Source organism: Nelusetta ayraudi, unplaced genomic scaffold (assembly GCF_046127955.1).
Source record: "Nelusetta ayraudi isolate G7.1 ecotype Tasmania unplaced genomic scaffold, CSIRO-AGI_Nayr_v1 ptg000011l, whole genome shotgun sequence".
Classification (NCBI taxonomy): domain Eukaryota; kingdom Metazoa; phylum Chordata; class Actinopteri; order Tetraodontiformes; family Monacanthidae; genus Nelusetta; species Nelusetta ayraudi.
In genome coordinates, this window is record NW_027466061.1 from 18,779,006 (window position 1) to 18,806,672 (window position 27,667).

Consider the following 27,667-nt stretch of genomic DNA (forward strand, 5'->3'; position numbering starts at 1 on the left):
GAGACACGTCTTTCTATGGACAAAAAATAAGACTGTAATTATATAATTACTCCCATGTTTTCTTCTTGGTTAATATTTACATTCAGACTACTCAGTCTTTGAATACAGAACGCATGGCTCTTCTCTTATGTGCCAACAGATGAAAGCAAAAAAATGTTTCTTTAATGATAGTGAGACTTCATGTGCTCCAATATGTCCATATTCTTATACATTAGTGTAAGGATAAACTTGTAATGTCTAATTTGTATAACTGTCTCCATTTTGGGAAGATGCACTTGATAAATTATACTTATTTTAAAATAACATTCACAAATCAGGAAATAAAGATTTGGTACATTGTACTTTGTTGTCGTTGTTGTTAGCCATTAGTTAAACAGCAACAGCCCACTAAACAACCTGTTATTCACTGTAGTGTTCTTTTATGAGACAAGTTAGTGAGGGTTTTGGGGAACACTTTGAATTCATTCTGATGAAATCACATCCAACTAGTCCTGACAAGCAGACTGGAAGAGTACTAGCGAGAGGAGACTAACAGGGCTTTGTGTATCATTGATGATATCTATCAGGGCTTCAACCTCTGCTGTTTTACATGTAGTTTACTGAAAATATTAATCAGGCTCAAACACCTAAAAAATATGCAAAGATAAATCCAATCAATCCTCATCATGCAAAACAAATCTCCATCACAATCATCTAAAAATGATCTCATCTTGAGGAATCATCAGTTCGGATGGCTAACAGAGAGAACTTCATCTGGCATTTGTTTAATCTAATGAAGACAATGAAACTTTGTATACTAATCTTCAGGTTCTCCAAAAACTCCCCAACACATTGTGACTCCACCATGAAGTCGTTAACCATGTAGTGGTGAGGGCGTTGAGATAAAGAGTGGATGAGCGTCATCAAAGAGACTTGCATCCTAAAATCTGTGGAGGAAAAACAAAATGCTCTCCGGTAGGGAAAAAAAGGCCCAAAACATTTTTTATTAGTGTTCACTTTTAAAGGAAATCGTCACAATTGAGGATTAAGTGCATACTCACGAACAAAGTGACAAAACTAAGTGTAAATTATAGGCTATAGTGCAGCATAATCACTGTTTTCTGTACATGTACCTGTGTAAAATCTGCAAAGGGAAGGGCTAAGGTATGCTACAACTGTATATTCCTTTAAAACTAGGAACAATATTGGTAAGATTAAAGGGATGTTCAGGTAGTTAATGTTAACGCTCGTATGGAAAGGTTTTCAGGCAATATTAAAGACACAAACATCAGAGACACACTTTAGACATTTACACTCAGAATTACAGGCTTCTTGCGTGACCTATGGCAGTTTAACCAGCATTGTCCTCGGTTTAAAAAAAAAAAAATTCAGATAATGAAGATCGGCGCGAATTTGGAGATGGTGGTTTCAAACCCTCTACTGATTTAAAGCTCTTGATTCCAATGTGCATTGATCAGCCAAAAGTTAAGAAACAAGACAATAACCCGCCAAAGGTTTTCATCTTGAGGACCAGAGAAAAACTCTACCTGTGTGCAAAATAACTAATGTGCCGTGCTGATATGACTCTCAAAGTTTGGCTCATAACAAACAAAAAAAACAAAAAATACCTCATGCTGCAGGAGGAGATGCCAGGTTTTTATGTTGTTGGAATGTGACCACAGTCACATTTACTATATTTAACCAGTACATTCTTCACATAGCTATTGTGATACGACTCCTTAGTTAGATACCGGTGACGCGGCCCAGGTGGCGCAGTGACCCGTTCGAAGTACATGCGGAACTATCTGACAGCGTGAAAAGGTAACATGCAAACTTTACAAATGGTTCAGTGTTTCCCCCGTTGACTCATCGCTCGGGACGAGTATCGTTCTGCCTCTGTGGGCGTCACCAGTCCGACAGTCTGCCTCTTGAAAGCTCCCTTTCATCAGCTCAACTCCTCGCAGCGCCACCGCGTGTTGAGCTCCCCGAGGATCAAGGGCAAATTGATTGAGTGAGTGAGTGGATGTTATTCCGCAGGCTGCGTACCTTGGGAACGTTTTGCTTCCGTCAGCTTGGCCACCCGAAACTGAGGAGGAGGTGCTGCTGCAACCTTTGACAGCAGTCCTGGAGTGGCGGTCAGCGGTTGGCGGGTGCAGGGTGGGGGTGGGGTGATGGTGCACAACATACAGTATTGTGTTCCAGCAATTCTCAGGTCAACTGAGCGCACGTACTCATTTGCATCAGTTCGACGTACACGACGAAAGAGTCATTCGCAAGTTCGGTAGTTAGAGGACAAACGGAGGGAAGGGGAGGGGAGGGGCGGAGCGATGGAGGGGCGAAAGGTCAAGGGTCGGTGGAGTGGAGGTGTGTGTGTGTGTGTGCGTGTGTGCGAAGGGGGGCGGGGTTGTCATGTTGACATGCACATGACACGGAGAGCTAAATAAAGCGTCACCTGGCTCTGTGGAGTACGAATGTGGGTGGTACCACGTGACTGTGCGTTCACAGTCAGAACATCAATGCCCATTCAACCCAAGAGAGGCCTGTCTCTTTGTCCTTCCCCTCGGAACCGTCAGTCCGGGCCCAGGTACTCTGCGTTTTCCGCCGCTGGGACGTGGCCGTTGGCGTGGCTCTTGAAGGTGGGAGTGAAATCCTGTTGGTAGTCGGGGTTGTTTATGCTGTTCTGGGGCTGGTATCTGGGGAAGCTGTGCACCGTGCCGTTGGAGGTGAGCGGGAGGATGGCGGGGGACGGGATCTCGTTCAGGTACTCGGGTCCCGTGTCTCCGTTGTTGAGGCAGATCAGGTACTCGGTTCCTCTGCTGTCCGGAGGCACGGCGGGGAGGGCGCCGCAGGGCGGACCCGGGTGCTGGTAGATGGGATTCATCATGTCAGAGGCCCCGTTCTGATTCATGTAGTCTGGAAGAAAGTCAGAGACTTTAGCCACGACAGCGGATGCTACTCGGCTAAGCTAAAAAAGTTAAGTTTGAAGAAGTGGCCTGAGTTCATGTACCATGTACTCATTGGCGCAAGTTCTTTTCAATATGTGTATTTTTGGAATTGGAAGATAATTTCCTTTTCTGTATTTTGTTTGTTTCTTGCCTGTTGTCTTTTTTTTCTTTTAAGTTTATTTTAATTTGGTTTAAGTTCTAATTTAGCTTGTCTGTGCTGCAGCATTTGTGTTCTTGTTATTGTTTGGCTGGTAAAATTCAAACAAAAAAAAAAGAAGAAGAATAAAGTGGCATTAGAGTGCATTTTGGCAAATCTCGATCTCCACTTCTGTTTCTGAAAGTGTAAAACACACTTTGCAGCAAATTTCCAAATTCTCTGTGCAGGGCTGCACAATGGCAGTGGATTCCTCCTTTACTGGAGGTACGTGCTGCTCAGCCAAGCCAACGACACAAACTAGATTACATTTACCAATGGTACCTGCTTTTATTAAATATCCACGTTGTTTCTGCAGATTCAATATTTGGGCACTTTGAATGTGATGCTATGCAAAAGCTTTTCAGGCCCCTTTAAAGCAAATTGAGAAACAGCAGTGACACACTGTGACGCGGACAGCCGACCTGTGACACACAATCGTCAGCTAATGACATTACATGTGAGGCTGCAGCTGTGAGTTCTTCAACATGACTCACAAAACCACACTGTGCTGCTAACTTGGGGTAGCCTTGAACGTAGCACTGGGCTGTTGTTAGCGCTGGTGATGCAGCTAGTTAAGAGGCGACTTTGTGTAAATCAGGGGTTGACGAGGAACTTCCTCGTCTTAGCCACAGAACCTCTACAGCTCTGGCCTCTGGAGCCAATTCCAGCTAGACTTACAAGATTCCTTTACACTGGCTAAATGCCACAACATTTAGTAACAATAAGCCCTGTTTCATGGCGCCAGCAGCAGCAGCAGAAGGTGAAAAATAAAACCTAAGTAATTTCCCTGTGCAGTAAATAATAGCAGGTTGATGCTGTCAAGACACACTGCATGTACAAGTCATTCCAATCAGGGTGACGGTCACGAGTCAACCAAGACGCTTTTAAAACTGACAGACGTTGAGAAAATATTGAGGAAGTCCGTGCAAGGAAGAGGTTGCGCAAAGCTGCATGATCCTTATTTGGAATGAAAAATGTGGCAAAGCCGGCGTCTCCTTGTCTCCGCGTGGAAGACGGCCGCACGCGGAGAGCTCGGCTGGGTCGGAGTGAGATCAGAAGGTGACTTCAGAATGAGAGGAGACTTGCCTGGGGATGGCTTGAAGGCCTCCTCTAGGTGCTCCGTCGGGTCGGGAATATAGCGCATCACGGCACTTCCGTCTCTGCTCAGCAATCCGTTCTGTGACAGCGGGACAGGGCGTTTAGCTGTGTGCGTGTTGCCTGGTTGTGAAGCGCACGCAGAGGAAAAGCTTGGAGGACGACTCTCCCTTACCAAGACGCCATTTCGGCCGTGACACGTCCCGTTGTTGCTGATCACGCTCTGCAAAGCACAAGCAAACTCTCATCAGGCTGATGCATCGTGGCGACACCACAGCTTTGTCTTTTGTCTAAGGCAAGATGATGTATTCTCTTGTATTGTACACAATAAAATCAGCACGCAGGTGCAGAGAAGCCCACAAGACAAAAGCTGTGGGCAAATGTGTATCTGGCAAACTAGTTCTCTTTTTGCGTTTCCTTCTTGTGTCATCTTTTGAATGCCAAGTCTTGTTCTTTTGATTGTACTTATTCTGAAAGCCTCTCCGGGGACACTGAGTTCACTGTGAGGAGCTGCGGCAATGTGTTTTAGGAACAATAGCTGTCATTTTTCTCTCTGGGCTGCAAACATCCGCTGAGTGGATTCCTTTTTTTTTTTTTTTTTCCCCTTCGCTCAGGCGACGTGAAGAGCTTTTTTTGTCTCCGTCAGAGCCAGTCACGGGACTGCAAACTGTGTTAAAAACAGAGCCAACAGACTGTGGAAGGTGACATCTGTGGCAAAGCAATTACTTCGGACAAGAGAAGGAAATTAAACGCGATGAGGGGGAGCAACCATCTGTAAAGGGTGTGTGGACCCGCCCCGTGCCCCAGCTCGGTTATTGCAGAAGCAGACGTTTACCAAGATTTAGCTGGACAGCAATTTTTATTGTCCTTTTAAAGGTTTCCTGGAAAGGTAATCATGCACTTGAAGCCCACATGAGCTAACCAGGCTGTCGGATGCTGGTCCCAGGTAGACCATTCCGACCTACGCTTGGCCTTCACTGCACTTCCACTCATCCAGCTCTCATCAATCAACGAGCACCAGGGAGGAAAACGTGGGAGAGGGGAAGATAATGACGAGGAGGGCCGAGATCAGGAGGAGAGAAGAGAAATGACAACAACGACAGGGTTCTGGATGGGTGCAAGTTAATGACCCTGTTGAGAGTGTGGATCAGCTAGAGGCTGATTAACCAGCAAATGCTTTACCTGCAGCTCTGAGCAACCGCCAGTTGTTTTCCAATAACATCATAAAGAGTCTGAGCTGAATTCCACTTCTTAGGGAGGTTTATGCAATTAAAACGGTGCAATTAGCCACCGGCAGGTTGATCAATGCTCACACTGTTGGTGCAGTTATTATGCTGCTTCATGTGTTTTTTTGGGGAAACTTCTGCAGTTGGAATTCCATTTTAAAAGTCCTAACAGAGGAACTCATACAGTTTATTTGCATTAAAGATGTAAGTCTGTGCCTTATTAAATACACTCTTTATACAGAGAGGTGCCTTAATTGTGGTGTCAAATTCCAGTGTTCTTTGATGGTCATTTCTCATTAGATGGTGTTTATTGGTAGGTCGTTTTTTGTATTTCCCCTCCTGTTTTAGAGAAGCAGCGGAATCGTTGCACCTCAGCAGTCAGTGGGTGAAAGGACTCCACAATGACATTAAGTACTTTTAGCGCAACAATGCCACCTTGTGGATAATCTGAAGGCAGCAGTCAGTTTTAGCACATCGGAACAGTGGAATCTAATTGTCATTTCTCCACTCACAAGCGTGACTGTTAGCCTACATATCAAATACCGGGGACAACGATGCGCGACACAAACAGGAAATTCATTCATTCATTCGCTCATTCATGTTCGCTTCTCTTTGACAGGTGAAGAGACTCACGGTGGAGTGAAGCAGCGGCGTGTGCGACGTGCTCGGGCTGCTAAAGAAGCCGTGCCGGGGCACCAGGTACTCGTCCGCGTCCACCGTGTCCTCCATGTCCTCGCCGCTGATCAGGCTGCGGAACAGTCGGTTGTCCGTGGGCGTCGGCAGGTGCATACGGTCATCGCCCTGTGAGAAAAGCACAAGCTGTGACCGATCAGGACATTAGATGATTCACTTCCAGCCCAGTTCGTCCTGAGACACAATCCCACCTGAATGACGAGGTACCGGGAGGGATCTCGTGCCATCTTTGAGAACTCCGCTATCAGTTCCCGGAAACGAGGTCGGCTGTCCGCGTCAATCATCCAACCTGTGGAGAAGCACATTTTATTGCTAAAAGATATTGTTGCTGTTTTTTTTTTTAACCTTTTTAACCTTTTGGTAGTAGTGACAAGCAGTAATGGCTCTGAATGTCTTTGCAATGCCTGACAGATTTATTCTACAATGACAAAACTTGCAAGAATGCAAAACCAGACGAGCTGGCACAAGAAGATAAGATAAATTGTGAATTGATATCGCCTGGGTGGGTGGACCAGGAGGTGGGGCAGGGAGTGATGGCAGAGAAAGGGGGACAGAGGTCGGGGAGACTGGGCGAAAGAGAAGAGTGGCAACCAGACGAAACATTGAATCTCAATACTGCAGTAGAGTAGTGAGCAGTGTTGGGGAGTGATGACTCACCTGTAACTTTGGTACGTTATATAATCACAAAATACGGGTAATTGTAATTAGTTACATTAGTGGAAACAATGTGATTAATGATTTAAAGTCTGATAGCATTCTGATGCTTCTCATTAGTTTCCTTGCATTGGCTGCCTGTCAAATTTAGAATTGAATTTAAGATTCTAGTTTTAACTTACAAAGCTCTTCATTCTCAGGCTCCTTCTTATATTAGGGAACTCATTGAACTTTATCATCCTCCAAGAGCCCTTCGCTCTGAGGATTCAGGTCTTTTAGTTATCCCAAAAATTTCTAGAGTTAGGTCAGGAGGTAGGTGTTTCAGTTTCCTGGCACCTTTATTTTGGAACCATCTTCCAGCCTCGGTGAGGGGGGCAGACACAGTTAGTTTATTTAGGAGTAGACTTAAGACTTTCCTTTTTCTTAAAGCTTATAGTTAGACTCCATCCACTGTCAGTTAAGCTGCTGTAGGCTTACGCCGTGGAGGGAGATCCCAAAGCATGGACACTTACACTCCACATGGACAGCAGCCTTGAATTATTTCCTATTCTTTGTGTTTATATCCATTTTGCCTGGTTGGTGTATCTGTTTTTCACTCTGTCCTGTCTGCCACCCTGGCTCACTCTGCTCCTTTCTCTCTTTCTCTGTCTCTCCTCTATCTTTCTACTTCACCCCCAACTACTCATAGGCAGATGATGGCCCTCTGGAGTCTGGTTCTGCCCTAGGTTTCTTCCCACAGGGGAGTTTTTCCCAGCCACTGTCGCATCTTGCTTGCTCCGGGGGCCCGGTTGGTTCTCTCTGATTGTATAAAGCGCTTTGAGACGCCTTTGGTTGTGATTTAGCGCTGTACAAATAAAAGTTTATTATATTATTATTAGTTCTCCCGTCAAGTTCGGAACTGCAGCTGTGCTGCTTGCCTGCCAGTTGAATTGCCTCTATGGAGGAGATACATTTGTTACAAATGTGTAAAAATAGGTACTGAACTTTGACCTTTGAAGTTTTTGTTATTGATGATGTTTTGTTTAATGTTGAAAGCTCAAGACTGCCAGGTGCAGACAGTTGAATCATTTATTCAAAATTTAGAAAAGTAATCAAAAATGTAATCAAATGTAATTAGTTGCATTACTTTGACATAGTAATCGAAACAGTTACACTAGTACTGCATTTTCAATATGGCAACTTGTAATTGCAACCGATTACATTTGCCAAGCAATCTTCCCATCAGTGCAGCTTGCAGTTGCAGGCACAGTCATGAACGTGGCAGCAGAAGATTGTGTGCAAGATGCTTGTAAAAGCAAATGACTTACATTTCACCATGATCATATAGACGTCAATGGTGCAGATGGGCGGCTGGGGGAGACGCTCGCCTTTCTCCAGGACCCCGGCTATTTCGCTGGCTGGGATCCCGTCGTATGGTTTGGTCCCAAACGTCATCAACTCCCACACTGTCACACCTAGCGGAGTGGAGGGCAGTTGGTAAGTAGCCAGTCTGACTGACGCGGTTGTCCCCTCACCCAGAACACTCTCACACAGTCATCCTTCAGCCTGAGCAGCACACATGACTTATGTTTTTATCCTTTAAAACTGCATTTCTTTTCTTTGGTCTTACATTTCACACATCACATATATTACTCCCACTTTCAGTGTTGCAAGTTAGTTTTTTTTTTATTTTGTTATTCGGTTTTACCTTGTGCCATGCGTTCATATATATTATGTACTTATTAAGCAACATTGTTTGTGTAATAAGTAATTCTGCAACGTCTTCTCTTCTGAAGAAATCTCTCGTTAATTTATTCTGTGTTTTGCATTGGATTTGAGCTATTATGTGAAGGTTGCACATGTGTAATGGCATCGGGCATTTTTAGCCCCAGACAAAATTCCCTCGGGACATTAAAGTCAAGCTCTAGTGATAACTGTGAGTCGTCGCTTACTTTTGCTCCCGATAAAAGGGAGGAAATGAGAGTGACGGCGGAATATGAGCTTCTCCAAACAACACAAGAGCATCAAAATAGAAGAGGCAGATAATTTGGCTGGGCCGGCAGGAGTGGGAGTGAGCAGGATGCATATCTGTGTTTGAGGAACACGGGAGGGGGGGGAGAAGGAAAAAGGAGGAAAGGAAGTCCTTCACTCCTGACGGGGTCTGCTGATGCTTTTGCCATATTGAGCGGAAGGCATGATCAAAACCCTCGGGGAAAGAGGATTTGGAAGCTGGCCCGCCACTGAGCGACTGAGAGACTGAGTGTGTGTGCGGGTGTGTGTGTGCGTGTGCATGTGTGCGTGCAGACATCTGCGCTTCTGTGAGCTCCAGGGCTTGAAGAACAATTTGTTCAGGTTGTGCCAACAGCCTCCTCTGGCCATCGGAGACTACCGGTGTGTAGGTGTGTGTGCGCAGTGTCCAGGTACTAGCAAGATGTTCCCACACGCATTCTCATTTTACCACTCAAAAAAAAAAAGAAAAAAGAAAATTGTTGACAGCTCCTAAATGTGCCAAAAACAACTTCCTCCTCAGATTTTTGAAAATATAAGTGTTCTCTTTGCTTTATTTGCTGTTTAAGCACTTTATCTAGCAGTGGAAAGATAATCGCAGCCCCTCGAGACTCTCGCCAATGCTGAGTTATTCTACTGAAGTTTCTGAAGTTATGGGGATCTAGCTGACCTAAGCTTGGGGGCTCAAGACAAACAGCTTTAGCAGAAGAGCTTCCACTCCTCACGTGGAGAGCGAGACTTACCGTAGCTCCACACATCACTCTGGTGCGTGTACGTTCTGTTCAGGATCGATTCTAGAGCCATCCATTTAATGGGGACCTGTGGGACAGAAAGTGACGCTTTTTAATTGTTTGCAAATGTTACAGCAAAAAACATCAAACCTGGTGAAGCAATTACAGGACGGTTGGTTTTTTTAGTTGTACCTTGTTGAGGCTGGGCATTTTTTTTTCAAATATGCTCTCACTAACAATTTCACAAGTGTTTTTTTTATTTGTTTGTTTTACACTAATGAAACGCTTTTCCTCCCATTGTCAATTGAAACACCAAAAAAATCTCGGCTGCAGTACAGTTCATAGATCACATAACTCATTTTAAGCAAACAGATCAAGAATTATTTGGCAGCTGTTTACTGGTGCATCAGTTTTGCTTGAATTTGCTATCTGATGCCATAAAAGAGGGGCTTGGCCCTTGTGTTCGAATCATTAAAACAAAAAGTGAAATCAAACCGAATCAAACCCAAACTCTGGGCTTCATGTGTCATGATGGCTGAGCTCTTATCAATGAGGTAGGTGAGGTGCAGATTAGACGTCCCTATCAAAAAGTGTCAGCCATAATTTGTTCGTAGCTACAGATTCCTTTGGTGAAAACACATAGCGTGATCTTTGGACCAGTCAGAGTTCTGGCATTTCCTGCTTGTGAGAAATAATAAAATGTGTGTAATGGAAAGTGATAGGAACACATGTACACATGTGAAGAGTGGTACGGACTAAATATCCCTGTGACTGAACAGGGGAGTGTGCAGCTAATAGTGAAGTTAAAGGTGATGCATGTTTTCCCATGAAGGAAATAGAGCTTTTTTTTTGCACCGATAAGAAAAGGAGCTTATCTGATCTGTCATTACTCTTAGAAGTCAGTTCACTGACAGCACTATTTATTTTACATCACTTACATAAGATAAAATCTAGAGCAAAAATCACACACACACACACTATGTCATTGTTTGGAAAGTGGGGCAAAATACACCTTCATCTGCAGGAAGTCATCCATCGAACAAACTCTTCATTTGTACTGGAGCATTAACGCACAAATTAGCTTGCTGTCATTTCTGCTTGTGTGCACGCCCGCACACTCCAACCAACCTTTCCTCCATCTGCGTGGTACTCTTTCTCATCTGCGCTCAGGAGCTTGGCCAGGCCGAAGTCTGTGATCTTGACGTGCTGAGGAGTCTTCACCAAAACGTTTCTCGCGGCCAAGTCACGGTGCACCAGGTGGCGCTCCTCCAGGTAGTTCATTCCCTTCGGTCAGACAGTAAAGAGAGGTGGGAGTTGTTACATAAGCGTCTCAAAACTGACTTGAAAATTGAGGAATAACAACAGTTTCACAAGACAGCATCAAAGATGTGATCACGCCGGATCCTGTATTAATAGACTCATCGTCATCTCCTGACGCACAATATCATGGAGCAATATTTAGCAAGAAAAGGTTGAATAAAATAAAGCTCACACAGGGCAGGGCACCTGCACTGCAGAACATTTTTTAGTAAACAAGATTTATTTTGCTTAAACTTTAATTTGAAATGGAGAAGCACATAGTACACATACTTTTTTAAATATGCAAGAGTTAGCAAAGCTGCTAATTTGTAGCTTCCATCCCTAAGATAGTCTGTGTGTGTGTTTACAATGTGTTCTAGCCTGTCAGTCATGTCCACAGGAGCAAGATCAGTCCATCCTTTTCTTTGCATCTTACAGAAATGTTTGCTAAAAAGTCACACTTTGTATAAGCCCTTGGTGATGTCACAAAGAGCATTAACACAGCTGCCAGGTTAGTAGAAACACCCTATCGAGTTGTTCCTCTCACTCTCTGAGCATCAGTTCCACACTGGGTTTTGTAGAACAGTACAGCTTTTTGGAGAATTAATCTTGGCAGGTCAAACCACGTAGTTGTAAACAACAAACCTGAAAGTGAGTAGTTTATGTTTATTTATGTTGGAAATGTATTCCTTTACGTTTTACGAGCAAATCCTTGATTTGAGACCATTGATGTGTTTGCATCATGAAATCGGATGTCTATCGAAAGAACAAAAAACAAAAAAACAACAACAACAACAGGGGAGGTCGGGTCAAAACAGGCTTCACGGACACGTCCATGTAACCTGACGACTATCCAGGGAGTCTCTCTTACCTTGGCTATCTGCACACACCAGTTTAGCAAGTACTGAGAGCCGATGTTGTCCTTGTTCTCTTTGACATAGTCCAGCAGGCAGCCGTAAGGCATGAGCTGAGTGACGAGCTGCACTGTGGAGGTCAGGCAGATGCCGAGCAGCCGGCACACATGCGGATGGTCCACGCTTGCCATCACGTAAGCCTCCTGCGAATATGAAGCAGAGGCGTTTAGAGTTGGATATCAGAGGCGCTGAAAAGGGGAACAGAAAATGTGCACGCTTCACATTCTTTTACATCTTTCTTCTGCAAGTGACCTATTACAGTTAGAAAAGTGCAGAGTCTGGAAGCTGATATCCCAGGTCAAAGCACTTGGTCAAACATCTTGGTTTGGGTTTTAGACTTTCTTGATGCCAGTCAAACCCAGTCGACCGTCCTTTATGAGTCTCGGAGAGTGGAAACTCGGTTGTCATAACACGAAAATCCTAAAAAGCCGGATAATCAGCATTGGCAGGCAGCAACAGGCTTGTACAAGTAGTCCTGTGCAAACAGCAGAGGGAACTGAGGCCCACTGAGGTTTCCAGTCGTGCGCACATCTGTCACGCTCCAAGAATTGTGTCTTTCATTAAATTTGGTCAACATTAGGAATGTTGTGCTTACAACATTGCTGTGAGCAGTATCAAAAAACAACAACAACAAAAAAGGAAACACCCAGTCATGAAATGCGGAAGACTTCAGACAGCACAACGTAGCTGGAAAAACTGAGAGAAAACCTGAGATGTACATTCAGGCATCCTTCTCCTCGGTGTGGCTGCTGCGCAACATGTTGTTCGTTTTTTGTTTCCCTCCAGAACACCTCAGCCTTGAATTACAGACTAACATCCACACACAGCCCTCTAAAGAATTAATGCCATTTCCTCTGACTGAATGAGTCAGTCACCATGTGGAAACATTTTCCAGTAAAGAGGAAAATAAGTTGTCATTAGCCACAAAGAAACTTGCACGTGTTATAAATTACAGGACACACTGGAGTCAATCTACCTGTTGGGAAATGATCATCATCATTCGCACACTCAGTCAAGTCAACTAATGCGATTGTTTTTCTCAAGAAACTAGGATTAGAATAAAACACAGCAAATGCAGTTGGTGAACCTACATCCAGAATTTCTTTGTTGGCTTTCGGTGATGTGGCCTCTCTCAGAACCTTGATGGCCACTGGGATCTTCACATCCTCTCCCTCCGGGACCCACAGGCCCTGTGTGAGCAAAAGTCTGTTATTTAACGTGCTGCAATTACACCTGAATCACCAGAGAACCACACGTCTACATGGGGGTGTGTGCTTATGCACACCCGCAACTTCAAACGCTGCCAGGAATTGCACGTGCTACACAACGGGCACATTTTTAGCCGTTATGAAGACACGCGAACCAGGTGTTCAAAAACAGTGGTAAGTATGCGGTACTAGTAGTATGTTAAGACAAAAGAAAGCAAATTACTCAACCAATGAGACAATTTTTAAGCAGTTGAGTCTATTGTTTGATATTAAAAGGTCCCATAATATACAAGATTTACTTTACCAGTGTTTTCAAATGATAGTATGGATAGTGCAGTAGAATATCAATCCATTACATCTTTTGTTTGCTTCACTTTTCCGAAAGACTGTGTGTGGAACAACCTCAGTAGAATTTGTCTGTTACAAAAGACATGGTCACCAAACCAATATGACTTTCAAGTTAGTAACAGCACATGAAGGTTGTGTTGTTTTCATTTGCTTCCAAACGTGAAGTTCCGATAGAAGTTCAGTTTTTACTGCATGCCAAAACATTTTTGCAGGAAACTGTGGACAAAGGGCTGAATATTATTTTTTTTTGCCAGCCCTCAAGGTTTTCTGTCTAGTTGATAGTGCAAAACTGCTCCACTGAAACCCAGGGTGAAAAAAGGGAAGTAGATAAGGTAAAAAAAAAACCTTGTACAACACCAGTTTATCTGTGTTAAATGATGCATTTTGTTCTGGTGGTTGAGCCTAAACACTGATGTCTTTCACCTCTTGCCACATCCAAACTAAACAACCATTAGCTGAATTGAAACCTTGTCCCAAACATAAACATGTTACTCCTTAATACATCCACCTGACCATAATATGCCAAAGTGAACCAAAATAAATCTGAAGGTATCAAAAATCCCAGTTGATTTTTCCAGAAACCGAATCTCACACACTTGCTTTTGTGGTTAGACTATTGTGTTAGCTTAGATTTTTTTTCTCAGAGGATTTTCTCCACCTCTAGCCAAACCACAGAACAGCCTGAAATAAAGTTTTGTAAGAACTGGCACCATCTCCCTGAGCACAAGATAACATGTCAGCAGCACCTGAGAGTGACGGCGTTCAGCGATTCACACCTGAGCGCGCAAAACCTGCCTGTGTTTTTTTTTTTTTATTTGCCCAAAAAACATGGACTGCAGATGTTGAGCGAGAACGCTGGCCGGTGTTGGTTACGTAAGCGTGGCACATTAAGCACTCCTGAGTGCCAGCCTCAATAAAGCTCAGCGCTGGAGTGCCATTTTGACGGGAAGCTGTTAGGATACACAAACCTGAAGCGTGTTATTACCTTGTAAACCGTCCCGAAAGCTCCTGATCCCAGCACTTTGATTTTCTTAAATTCGGGCTCCTTCAGAATCCGCAGCAGAGCCTGATTCGGCGCCTCCCCACTCGGCGTCAAGGGCTCAACCAACTGGGGAAGGAGGATTTTGATATCTTACGTCTCCATCAAGTCATCCACGGCGACCCAAAACATAACAACCCTCCGCATCTTGACGTCTTCATGTCAAACCATCACACTGTGGCCGCGCCGCCGCCCTGCCGTGACTCACTTGCCCTCGTCCTACCTCTCGCTCTTGGAGGAGCCTGCGCGTGGTTCTCTTCCTCTTGATGTGGCGCCGGCGGAGCAGCACAAAGACCGAGAGACCCGCAATTAGAATGGCCAGAAGTCCGCCGACGACACCGGCGGCGATCATGGAAAGACCGGAGCTGAAAGACACGGAGAAGCTTGTTTTAAACGTGCAACTGGCAAACTGAAGTAATGTCAGTCAGTAGCAGCAATTGTCTCTCCATTGCATTTGCTTACGTTTTACCCTGGCAGCCAGAGAGACCAGGCCCAGAGCACCTGTAAAGACATGCAATAAGGAAAAACAGAGTCATGCCATCGTTTTTATCATTCTCTTCTAACTCACAGGGAGGTCTCTTCAGCAGCTATATAATATATATAATATAATGTATAACAATGCCATTAGCTGTGTGCTACTGATGGAAATTCCCTTTTTTTTGTTTGCGTCTTTTCAGAGAACCGGTTCTTCTGGCGCGGCTCACTAAAAAGAGCCGACTCTATTGGCTCCCAAGTGGCTCCTTAGGTTTTCTGTTGCTTCTTTTATTTTATGAGCAAATTATTATGTGCTAAAATCAATATTTAATGTTCATGATATCAAAAATGTTCAATGTGTATTATTTATACACTCGACATGGATAAATATAATATACCAAAACAAACACCCAACAAGTGAAAGAACACATCAACAAACATCAAAATAGAAAACCAAACCAAACAAAAAGCAGAAGCCAAGATTGGCATTCAAAAAAAACACATGCCAATCTTGTGTGTGTGTGTGTGTGTGTGTGTGTGTGTGTGTGTGTGCGCGCGCGCGTTATATGGTATTCATTTTTCCGTTCTTCCCGTTTCTAATATAATTATTTTTTTCCACTTCAAAGAGCCAGCTCTTAGAACCGGTTTGTACATATATAGCCAATCAGGGACTAGATGACCCCCGGAGGAGGCTGAGGAGTCTGACCCCAAAGTAGTCATTAACACCCATGCTGGTCTCTATTCTTAAAGATGAAGACCACCACCACCCCAGTGTGCCACTCTAGTGCTAGTGCCACTTGCAGGACACAGCGCTGTTGACCAGGACGGCATGACTGTGTGTGGGGCTCCACATGCCACAAAGCTGTTTAACTGCAGAGGTGAGATGTCCTCCCTCAGCTACCTTCCCCATCACCTGATCCAACCAAACACCAAGCAGGTTGTGATCAGTTGACCACTCTGCACCTCTTAGCACCAGGTTGTGCTCCTTATTGCCCACTTGGGCCTTGAAGTCCCCCAACACGACTATGGAGTCTCCGGTCGGCCCAATATACAGAGCCCATCCCAAGGACTCACTGCATGGATGAGCATAAGACGAAAAGCTTTTTCGCTGACTTGTGGTTCATAGAGAAAAATATCACAATGTTTCACAAAAAAAGTAAAATTGCTGCTGTGCCCTCTCAGGAAAAAGCTGACCCCTTCACATTTAAGTGCTGAATCGACATTTCTAAATACAAATGTTTGCTTCCGATCTTTACAAGAACAATGGCTTTTACCCTTGAGTGCAGTTTTTGTGGCACAGTTGGCACACTTTGATCGCATCCGCATACTTCCACACCAGCGTGTCGTCCTCTCCCAGCACGCCTTGGGGACATCGAGACACGCAGAACAGCCCATCCTGGAAGTTGGCACACTTTGTACAGTTTGCAGAGCCCTGGATGGATGCAGAGAGAGGCTGGTGATGTTTACAACTCTCTTGAGGAGAGGCGGCGTTTATGTAAACTACACTGTCTCATTGTAATAACTCCTCTAAGACCATCATTAAGGTGCAAGTGTTTAGAAATAAAATCCTAGGAAGCCTGAGGTCAGGGCTGCTGATGAGTTGTGTGTGTCATTATATTCATTAACTCTGCTGTGATTTTTAAACTTAACCAGAAGCTACTCTGAAAATTGTCAAAAGTAGACATGAGAGCCATACAACAGATCCAGAAACAGCTTGTTGTACGATTGCAATGCACTGTGGTGTTTTGAGGTGGCTGCTGATGATGTCTTGTGCAACAGATCACCGCCTTTGCAAAAATACGGACCGCGCTTTGCTTTAAACCTGACATATCATTCATAATTCCTATTTGTGAACCCTCCAGTGACTGTTCACTCTTTAGCTCTTTTGCTTGCACTACTTGGTGCAAACAAACCCCCTTGTGATGTCACAACGGGCACCACTTACAGGTTAGTGGCAGGTATTTGTTGCACACACCCTCTGAGCCACCTTGTTTTTACCCCTTTTCAAACATGTCAATGTGCAATAAAGCATCAGTTCAAACTGTGTGTTTTTGTAGGAGGCTAAAAACAGTGTTTACAGAAATATGCTGGACTTCATTTTTTTTTGAAGAGCTATAGACATCTTCACACGTTTCATCATGGCAGGCTGCTCCACTGGAGAGTGGGATGAAAAACAGGGAAAATCGCAGCATGATGGGACCTATTTTCTAATTTAAGGGATGTTTGTCTTAACAGTGGTGACACACATACCAAAGCAGTGCAGGTTGCCGTCCCATTCATGTGTTGGCACTCAGGGTGACACGCCAAGCATGTTTTATCAATGATTGCTTCCCGCGGCTCCCTGCAACAACACAGAAAAAAACAAAACCCAAGAGCTGAATGACCACGTCCACTTTTCAAACGGTTACACGTAAAGTGAAGATCACCATTGCAGTTAAAGTGTAAGGCCCTCGGGACTCAATATTTTGCAGGGCTCTGCCAAGATAAACAGATGTGAGTGAATGTGCCGGTGCAGTTGCAGTGTTTGTCTCAAATCTTCCAGAGGTTTAGCTCAAAAACACTGGAGTATATCTGGTCTTAGTGGTGCCTGAAAAAAGACAAATCCCTCAGCACGTCTACTGCTGCAGTCTGTAAAGACCTGCGGAATTAAAATAGACTTGGAGGGAGTTAGATACTCGGTGCGCACACGGGCCTGATGTTTGTACTATTTGTTTGTACAAAACACGGAACTCTAGGTTTTAGAGCTTTATAAGGCATTACGACCTAAATTCTTTCCTCACCCCTCTAGGATGTTGCAGGAATCAACACAACTCCCATCACGGCTGTAGTCACTGCAGGCGAAACACATGTCCGGGCCGGGGCCCCAGCAGCCCCCCTCGGTACACTTCCTGTCACAAGTATTGTTCCTCTGGGCTGAAAGCAAACATCAAGCAAGGAGCAACGGGAGATTTTTAACATGCAACGATCAAAACCTTGTTCAATTAACAGCGTGAGCGTTTTCTGACTGAGCGCAGAGGGGGAAAACGAAAATGAGACGGACCACACATGGCGCTGTTGGCGTTGTTGTCAACGCTGGCGCTTTGGCCACTGGACTTGAACAATCTCTCCCAGTGGCTTTTGTTGGTGTAGCACATGTTTGGGTTCTTGGTGATGGTCACATCACCGTCGCTGATTTCTTTCAAAGAGCGAAGGCCCAGGGAGGTGATGCCGACGTTGGTCACAACCACGCTCTGGATGCCACTAAAATGGAAGAAAAAGTCAGTGGGGAAAATTAGGGTTTCAAATTGTTGTTGCAGAGGAAATTCTTCACATGTGAGCCCACGGTTGTTAATCCAGGGCAGTGTCTTTACGAGGCACGTACTGCTTAGTTCTTCCTCGAATGATCTCCAGATTTTCAAAAGGACTGAGTGAGCTCATGCTCTCTGGCCAATTTTGAATCCACAAATATCCTGAGGTGACACAAAGGGATTGTTACATGGAAACTATTAAACGTTTCGTGCTTAGCTGTTGTTTCATTTAGAGTCTCACCAGTAATTTCTTTCACGGTCTTAAACACGTCAAGCTGGGCAGGGTCCATCTTTGGTGTTTTGGTAAATGTATCCCTAGAAATGATCAGAAATAGAATAATTCTGATATTCTGGTACAGTTTCAAAGTTAATATTGTAGTGGGAAAGGTCCAAAAGTTGCTGACTTACCCATGGATGGACGTGTGGATGAAGCAAATGTTACCATTGATTTTGGTGCAGTTCCTGAAGGATTCAATGTTTGTTGCATTGACACACCGGGTTTTAGTCAGGTCACTTGTTCCGAGGACATTACACACTGGAAACAATTCACAAATATTAGTTCCAGAAGCAAACTGCACTGAACATTGGCCTGATTAAGACCTTTTACTGAGGAAAAAGTGATGTATACAAAAAGTATTTTAAGAAGTTAATAGGGTATGATGGAAGTAGAAACATATTGTATTAACGTTTTAGCAGTGAAGTAACTTTCAAATGTTGAAACAAAGCAATAAAAGTGAGACTGTACAAGGTTTTGAAGTCATGGCAGAGCAAAAAAGAAACAGGAATAAGTCGATTTTTATACACTGCTGCCTACAAAGTTAGAATCAATTTGTTTTCAGACATAACGTCCTGTTTATTCCTATTCAAAAGTAATCCATTTTGACCAAGTGAATTCATGCATGCCATTTGTTTGCCGCTATTACACAACAATGTTATTAGACAGTGTATATATTCGTGTACAGCCAGTTGCCACAGATCAGCTGAAGGACAAACCTTTGGGGCACAGTCCTTCACACTTGGCGCACTTCCTGATCCCTCCCTCCTCAACCTCGTATGTGTTTCCGCTGCATGTTCGCACACACGCCCCATGATCAGTCACAACATAGTTGTCTGCAACAGTTGCAAAGAACACAGTTTAATTCATGGCAGAAAGAAAGACAGATGGACAGATGAACAGACAAGAGACGTAAAAGCAAAGTAATAACCGTGTTCAGCCTAAAAATATATGTATATATACATGTATATTAGGGGTGTGAATCTTTCACTCAGAAAACGATCCAATTCAAATCTTGATTCACAAGCTACGATCCGATTGAGGGACAATTCATAAAAAATAGTTAATAATTTGGTATGATTCAATCCGATTTGGTTCAGTGCGATTCAATACAAATGGACAATTTAACCCCAAGTGCTTATTTTTACTTTACCGATCTTTACCGATCCAGGGCTCCATCAACCAATGCACTCGGATCTCATACGTTACAGACCGATAACCGATTCAAATCGGTTTATCTTTACACCGCTAATGTATATGTGCATATATGTATATATATATATATATATATATATATATATATATATATATATATATATATATATATATATACATATATACATATACATATACATATACATATACATATATATATATATATATATATATATATACATATATATATATATATATACATATGTATATATATATATATATATATATACATATGTATATATATGTATATATATATATATATACATATGTATATATATATATATATATATATATATATATATATATATATATACATATGTATATATATGTATATATATATATATATATGTATATATATATATATATATATATACATATATATATATATATATGTATATGTATATATATATATATATATACATTTATATATATATATATATATATATATACATAATACATGTATGTATATTTATATATATACATATGTACACACACACACACACACACACACACACACACACACACACACACACACACACACACACACACACACACACACACACACACACGTATATATACATATATTTTTAGGCTTCACTCATTATTACTGAAATGAGTGAGGGGAACTGATAATGTCAAAAGTACATGAGGTCACTCAGTACGGAGTGAGTAATTCCAGGTCAGGGCTCTGGAAGTTAAAGTAAAAAGGAACAGTGCTACATTAACACACCCTGAGACTCAATCATTTTCTTCAGTGGTTTAAATAGTTTATAATTAAACTGAGAGCAAGAGCAGCAACGCTGAAGGAAAAACTCGGAGACTGTTCAGCATAACACATTGTGAGAAAGCAGGACCACTTGCACAGGTGCAACAATCAATCAAAAGTGAAGGGCTTGTAGATATTAGCTCTTTATGATAATTCATTGTTTGCGGACCAGCTGCATCCGCAAATCACTTATTTTGGGAGAGTCATAACTTTTGACGCTTTTTGATGATCTTACGTGGGCAACTCTTGACGCACGTGGCCCCGAAGTTGTACTTCCCGAGCGGGTTGGGCACTAGCTGGTGAAGGTTGGGGTCGTAGCGCATGAGGCCCGGGCAGGAGTCCTTACACACCCCCTCGTCCTGGAAGTCCCGACAGGCCTGCAACACAAACAACAGTCATCTCAGTTCACCGGGACCATAACAGAGCCACACACTAATGATAACACTGCATTCCTCGAATGCAGCCATGGCAAAATCCCCAGTGAGCCGTGCGGAGCGAGAGCAGATGCTGCTGCTCGAGGCGCTACCAGACGAAAGATTAATCAGAACTCAGACGTCTTGCCGGTGCCGAGGCCAACAACATCAGAGGCAACGCTGCTGAGTGAAGGCTTTGTTTCGCTGCGGCTGCTCATCCAGACTTAAAGCGGTGGCGTGAAACACTGAAGTGCGCGCAGCCACTGGTTCCGTCTCCCTCTTGCGCACTCCGGATCGCGTCGTTGCTCTCGCACCCGGCGAGAAGGTGTCGTGTTCTCACCAGGCAGTCGGTGGCCCGAGGTCCCGTGCAGCCTGCGGCACAATGCTCGTTACAGCAGTCGCTGGGTGAGGGTCCTCTGCACCTCTTGGAGCACTGCTGGGCGCAGTTCAGCTTTGTGACTGCAAGTAGGAGCACAGCAGAATGGAATGCAGTCACTTGCAGCAAGCATTAGTCAGTCAGTGTCGATTTGAAAGGGACAAATCCCAGGTGAAATACTGAGCAGAGTCTGGCAGAGAGAGCTGGGTGTTTGCAGTCTGTTGTGGAATAAAAGTCTCCTATTATTATTTTCAAGGCTTGCATTTGCACCATTAGTTCCAGGGGTACAGTCACCTGTATTTATCCCAAAAACCTGTTTGTTCTAGAAAAGAGCTCATTTAACTCTGTGTTTACGGCCTGCCACCCTGCTAAAAACTGATGCTGCATTCTAACCTCCTCTTGTTTGGAAGGGAACAAAAACACAGCAGACTGAACAGGCAGGGACCAGAAAAAGACATTTAGACCGGTTGTTGTCTCCAACCTGGTTTAACGCGGCATCACTGCCCTTTGTGACATCACAAGAAGCTGGTTGACTGAGCTGCGTTTTAGCACGCACTCTGTGGAAAGTGGAACAAGCAAAATCCTTTTCTTTTACACAACTTGTTTCAATGACGCGACCAGCTGGCACTTCCATTTGAATTTCTTTGTTTGTATTTCCGCTGTTCGGCCTCTGCAAAACTTACATTTCCCCTTTTCCCCTCTCGTGACCATTAAAGGCTTATGAACCCATTTTTTGGTCAGAAGTAATTATATAAGCTTCCTCTTATTTCTAACGACACTGCAGCGTCTGTCTGGAGACTTATTGGATTAACAGTAATGTGTAAAAATGAGACATTTCGCAGGTAGGGCAGACTTACAGGTCTGACAGTTTTGAGGTCCCGGTGCCCAGCAGGAACCATTGAAGCAGCTCGAGTCACATTTCTGACCTATAGGAAAGAAGCAAAAAGATGATCTACCTGTACCTGAGCACCATGTTGACTTCAAATGTTTGAGAATAATTTAAACATGTGCCATACTTACAGAGTGGATTGTTACTGGCCGCTGGGAGCTCCATGGCCGGCTTGCTCTCCATGTTGACAATGTCATTCCACTGTATTGTTTCCACGTTGCACAACTTTTGACGGGAGAACTTGACCCCTCCATTGAGAATCTCTGCAAGTCAAAGACATGGTCACGTTATTCTCCACCAAAACCTCGGCTTGCATGCATGCTTCACTTTTGTCTCCAGTGTGGACTGACCCATCAGGCTGTTCAGGAGAAGCTCACTGGTGCCTTTGCCAGTTTCTTTGTCAAAATTGGCGAGCACAGAGAGAGCAAACTTCTTTTGGAAGAGCGTGTGGCCACGAATGATGCGCAGGTTATCGAGGGGAATGGTGCGCACACTGTTGACAGCGATGAGGACGTAGCCGCCCACTTCTTCAATGGACTGTGGAAGAAAATGAGAGTGAAAACTTGGTTGGAAGCGCAGCCAAAAATGATGAGTGCTAGCAATTTAAAACTAACCCAGTCACTCGCTGTTCCTGTGTTACAGCCATTACAATGCCGAGCAACTGAGCAAATTGACAAATGTTTAGGTTCGTGTGGGTGCAGCCAAAAAGGGAAAATATGGTGCGATGAAAATACATTGGAGCAAATCAGATTCATGTCACACCCTCTCTGATCTACGTCACGACAGGCGGATATAAAAAAAACCCCTCAAAGACAGGATCAAAATAAAACTTCCAAGTGAAAAGCTTAGCGCTCTGTCAACAGAAGAATAACCCCTGTGCCACTGCTTGATAACTGCCGACTGCATGCAAGCCTCTACAGGGGTGTGTGTGTGGCGGCTCCAGACGTCTGCCCAGTCTCCACGAGCTTGTCAACAGCTCTGTGTTTTTGTGCGAGCGAGACTCCAACCAAGACCGCAGGAAGCCAAAAAACCCAACAGTGTCTTTTACCCTGAGGAAGGACAGGTCCCGGTGCTCCTCAATGTAAGTGATCTCCAGGTTCTCCAACACCACGGTACAGTTTCTGTAGGTCCTCACCATATTGGCATAGTGTTTGTCGGTGGTGCCGATTAGGCTTAAATGGTTGCTGACGCCTTGGCACACTGCAAGAACAAAAACACACACACACACACACAAAAAGGAAAATGTGACTTATTGTTAGATAAAGATGTTAAAAGAGTTGAATATCATCTCCAAAAAACATTCATCAAAATCCTGTGGCAGTAGGATCAGAAAGTGCTTATGTAACAGCCTGGCTCATTTATGGCTTTCTTTCTTTTTCCCAGAGTGTTTGAAAATTTGATCCGGACAGTCATAACTTGGCCAGCTTTCATGTGAAAATCAACATTCTGGCCCGCATCTAATACAACAGGATTCGAGTCTCGGCGACAAAGCGAATTCTGGCTCCTGAGTCAAAGGCAGCTTGGCTGTGTTTACACTGGCAGAGTCCTGACTCTTTCCACAGCGACGCGGCCTGGTTAAAACAACCACCGCGGCCGCCATCACATGGCCACGAGTCTGCCGTGTCATTTCGGGGAAAGCATTTGGTGCGGAACGTGGTGAGCACTGTGCTGACGCTGAAACCGGGAAGCTCTGGCTTGTCTGAAGCCCCGACGTGACAAAAAGCTCAAGAGATTAACCCTTGTGCAAGATTGACTAATGACGAAGTGATAATTGGATCTTAAATGAAATACAGATCAAGGCTGCAGTTTTTAAGACTGTGCTTCCCGCAGAGCCGCAGGTTAAGAAAAACATTCATTGTTCTAGAATGACCTGACCTGATGATGCCGCAAAATCTGTTGCTATGCAAGAGCTTCTCATCTATGCACGAGTGCAGAACTATGACCAATGAGAAAAGCTGCCCATTTTTCCTGAATGGATCGTGAATGGAAGTATGTCAGCCATAAGAAGTTACACCTTAAGCTGGTTGGACAGGTTTGAACTGGCAGCGCAGAGAGAGTCTGCTGTATTCAACACAGCACACACGCATACACACACAAGGCCCCACATGCTTGCAAACAGCCCCAGTGCACAAATAATAATTGCATGATTGATTTCCCTCTTGAAAGTCCTAATTGATGTGCTAACTTAAGCAACAGTTCCACCAGACACAAAACAATCCTTCCGCCCATTTAATAGGAATCATGGTTTGTAATGACTCCCGGGTCACATTCCACAACATGTCAGCTCTTGACTTGCAAAGACGCCCAAAACATTAGCTTCGACACACCTCCCCACAGAGCAGCTCATTTAATCGCACCCAAGTATTTCTGAGGGGCAAAATGGCATGCTAGCATCTTTCTGCAGCCAATTTGTTTTGTTTTTTTTGGCCCCCATAATGCAAAGCACCGTTCACACATGCCGCCGCGCTCGCTGTGAATCCGCGTGAGCCTACAGCGGCCCGGCACCCAATCAGCAAGAATTACACGCACAAACAGCTGCCTGCCTCGCTGCCTCCTCTTCCCCCTCATTAGTTTTGTCCCTGCGGGTTGGTGCTGATATTAGCCCTGCAAGAGGAGCAGCCCCGAACGCCACAGCAACAGCGGCAGAGCGGTGAGAGCGAGCTGACCATTTTAATTAGGGGAGTCTGGCGAGATGCAATTAGCCGCCTAATTATTGCCCGGACTGCGAAATCTGACTGTAATAAATAAACAAAAAGGTTGTGCAGCGCTGAATATCAATCAACCTAATTTGGCAATGAGATATGACGTTTGGCAAACAGGGGATGCTGATGACGGTTAATTGGTTTAATGAGTCACTCTGCGATATGTAGTTGCGTTTCACCGCTGCCTGTGGCAGACACTCGGCCTCCTTCCTGTCTGAATGTTATTCTCTGGTTAATATTTATGGTAAGCAGTAAAACCTCTGCACAAAGCAGGTGACTAAAGGTCCAACTTCCTGCTTGTGTTTAAGGAGGGGGAAAAGAAAATAGGCTATGTTGGTTGGCTCAAGTAAGGAGCAGTGGGGCCACTGTAAACACTCTCCTTCAGCTCAAGTTTGTTGATTTCATAACTCCACTGCAGGTGGCAAATGACCTAGTATTCTGTGACCGTAAAGTGACTTTCTCGCTGGGCTGCAACACAGAAACAAGGCCAGGCTGCAATGCAGGGAGGTTAGAAAATGTCACAGTTTCATCAAAAAAAGAACACCTCCGTTGCACTTGACTCCAATGGCGGCTTCTCCGCATCAATTCAAACATCTGTTTTCACAATTAGCTTTGTACAGTAAAGCACTTTGTGGTGGTACTGTGAAAACAGAGAGAGGATGGAGCCAACATGTTGTTTAACATCTGCTATTGAAAAATTGCCATGTTTTTCATAACACTATCCTGCAACATGGCTTTCATTGCACCCTACTGCTTTTTTTTTATGTAGGTGTGTGCAAATAAAAAGGCACCTCCTTCACAGTATCTATGATAGTTGTGCCATAAAAGATTGAGCAATCTGAGAAGCCCTGGGATGAGCCAGCAGTGAGACTAGCACAGATTGAAAAATGTCTGGGAACCCTGATAGTTATTTTTCCATGTGACACATTTGTGACTCATCAAATGTCCTTAACACAGGGTTTTAAAAATTAAGGTTGGGTCTTGCTGTGACGTAACTGTCACAGTGACAAACGCCAACAATTAGGGATTTCTTCACTTCCTGCAGCTGTATTGTCGTCATAAAATATCCGAGAAGAGTTCAGTGCTCAGAACAGGGAGTGTCAGATCTGGTCTGATCTCACCTGTGTGTGTGTGCGCGCGCGCGGGTGCACTGGTAATGACTGTATCTGAATGTGCAATGCTGCACGGGGTGGAAATATTAAGCTGCACTGATCAGCTGTCAGTCAAACACAAAAGGGACTTGCTGAACCAGTTGATAAACCAGATCCTTCGTCACCCAGTTGTAATGTGCGGTCGCATATCGCTCTCCTACTGTTTACTTGGGGACTCGTGTTAGAAGACAAAGGGTGTGCGGTAGGGATTTGTTTCTTGAGGCTATGTGCTCTGCCCCGTTCGCTGAAAAATATGGCAAATTGCCTCCCATAATTAGGCTATTGTTCAGGTGTGCAGTGAAAACAAGCTTAAATACCGCACCGGAGATGAGAATTCACACACTCATATGGCAGAGAAGTCGAGCCTCCTCTCTAATGGCTGCGAAGAAAAAAAAGTTCAGGTAACAGGAAATTCGGGGGGGGGGGGGAAATAGCAAAAGCATATAACCAGACCGAAGGTTGATGCCTTGAAATGACATCTTTCATTCTCCAAAGTTCAAAATTTGGAAATGTCAACATTTTCAATCACAAACTGCTTTGGAACACTCACTGCAGCACTTCCTGTCTGAAGTATCCACAAGAATTTTGACCATCAGTTCTTTATTATTGCATGACGCTCTCGACTTGCTAACACTTTGACTTTTTCATCATTTTATTTAGCTAACTGGCTGCAACCATAGAGAGCAGCTCTCTACTAATATGTATATTTTAAACGTTAAGGGACTTTTGCATTGCGTTCAGACACACTGCATGTTTCCATCTCATTTCAATCATCTCATATATTATATTAGAGGGTTTTGGCATCAGGCTGTTAAACAGCTTGGAACTTGTTTTTGTTTCATTTCTTTTTTTTTTGACAGAGGAAGAAGTAAGGCACAGTATAAAACCACAGCAAGATAACATTTACAAACATTTATGAAACATTAACTAAACATGGTGCGATCGGACGTACAAAGTTGCAGACCAAAACCAACCAAAGGAAAAGCTGCATTTTGAGGTCTCATTTAAGTGTTTGGGTGCAACATTGTACTATTTTGCCCACAGGGGGAATCGTGCAGAAGGTTTTCCATCTTTCTTCTCTCCCGTGCGGTGAAATCATCGTGCCTTGTGTCTTTTTCGACAGACAACGCAGGGGCTTCCCTGCACTCGCGTCCCCTCGTCCACTACCTGCAATTCAATGAGGTCGTGTCCAGAGTCGTATAATCAGGTTTTCTGGAAAGTTAGTGAGAATTAATGGGAAGTGGCATCGCCGGCTGACACGGCTTGTTTATTTCTCTCTCTGAGTCAACAGCATTACAGCGAGGTATCTAGCATAATTCGATCATCCGCACTCAGCACTGATAACACAACCCAAGCCGTTACTCATTCCCTCATTCAGAGGTAAATTATGGTGAACCCCGAGCGTGCGTCTCGGCCACAGTTTGGTCAGGCGATATTGAGCAGATTTGGGGGAGAGGATTTATTTTTACTGACCTCACTTTACAGCCCAGGGCTCGATTTTCCGCCTTTAAATTTTCCAGATTTTCAGATTTCAGAGGGCCATGAATCTCCTGCAGCCTATATCCACTGACACTGACAGGAAGGGGGTCACTTTCCTTTACTCTCTGCATGCATTTGGCTGACTGACAGTTTGGATGAGATCAAATGTCACATAAAGCTGTAACCTGCGGCACGAGCCTGCTGCGTACTGGCGGCCGTGCGTTCATTTTTTCGCCCGGCTGTACGTTCACATAAACACACTTTACAGCCTGACAAAAGTCCCGATATCCTGCTCTTTTGTACAGAGGAAACGCCGTCTTCCTTTGCG

At 44.1% G+C, this 27,667-nt stretch overlaps 1 protein-coding gene across 2 annotated transcripts in view; it reads right to left on the minus strand.

Moving 5' to 3' along the window:
* Positions 1–955: 955 nt before the first annotated feature.
* egfra (epidermal growth factor receptor a (erythroblastic leukemia viral (v-erb-b) oncogene homolog, avian)) overlaps positions 956–27,667 on the minus strand; it is a 40,477-nt gene continuing 13,765 nt past the window's right edge. For both annotated transcript variants that reach the window (XM_076021680.1, XM_076021681.1), the window contains exons 2-28: positions 23,056–23,207; positions 22,358–22,544; positions 22,139–22,270; positions 21,976–22,044; positions 21,083–21,201; positions 20,565–20,706; positions 19,068–19,184; positions 18,483–18,609; positions 18,316–18,389; positions 18,149–18,236; positions 17,828–18,027; positions 17,568–17,700; positions 17,038–17,128; positions 16,062–16,219; positions 14,776–14,814; positions 14,537–14,678; positions 14,260–14,382; positions 12,810–12,908; positions 11,676–11,861; positions 10,634–10,789; positions 9,518–9,593; positions 8,096–8,242; positions 6,326–6,423; positions 6,075–6,242; positions 4,391–4,438; positions 4,207–4,297; positions 956–2,892 (exon numbers count right to left, since the gene is read on the minus strand). In XM_076021680.1, the coding sequence (XP_075877795.1) occupies positions 2,549–2,892; positions 4,207–4,297; positions 4,391–4,438; positions 6,075–6,242; positions 6,326–6,423; positions 8,096–8,242; positions 9,518–9,593; positions 10,634–10,789; positions 11,676–11,861; positions 12,810–12,908; positions 14,260–14,382; positions 14,537–14,678; positions 14,776–14,814; positions 16,062–16,219; positions 17,038–17,128; positions 17,568–17,700; positions 17,828–18,027; positions 18,149–18,236; positions 18,316–18,389; positions 18,483–18,609; positions 19,068–19,184; positions 20,565–20,706; positions 21,083–21,201; positions 21,976–22,044; positions 22,139–22,270; positions 22,358–22,544; positions 23,056–23,207 (3,506 nt within the window). In that variant the 3' untranslated portion in view covers positions 956–2,548. The remainder of the gene's footprint in view (positions 2,893–4,206; positions 4,298–4,390; positions 4,439–6,074; positions 6,243–6,325; positions 6,424–8,095; positions 8,243–9,517; positions 9,594–10,633; positions 10,790–11,675; positions 11,862–12,809; positions 12,909–14,259; positions 14,383–14,536; positions 14,679–14,775; positions 14,815–16,061; positions 16,220–17,037; positions 17,129–17,567; positions 17,701–17,827; positions 18,028–18,148; positions 18,237–18,315; positions 18,390–18,482; positions 18,610–19,067; positions 19,185–20,564; positions 20,707–21,082; positions 21,202–21,975; positions 22,045–22,138; positions 22,271–22,357; positions 22,545–23,055; positions 23,208–27,667) is intronic.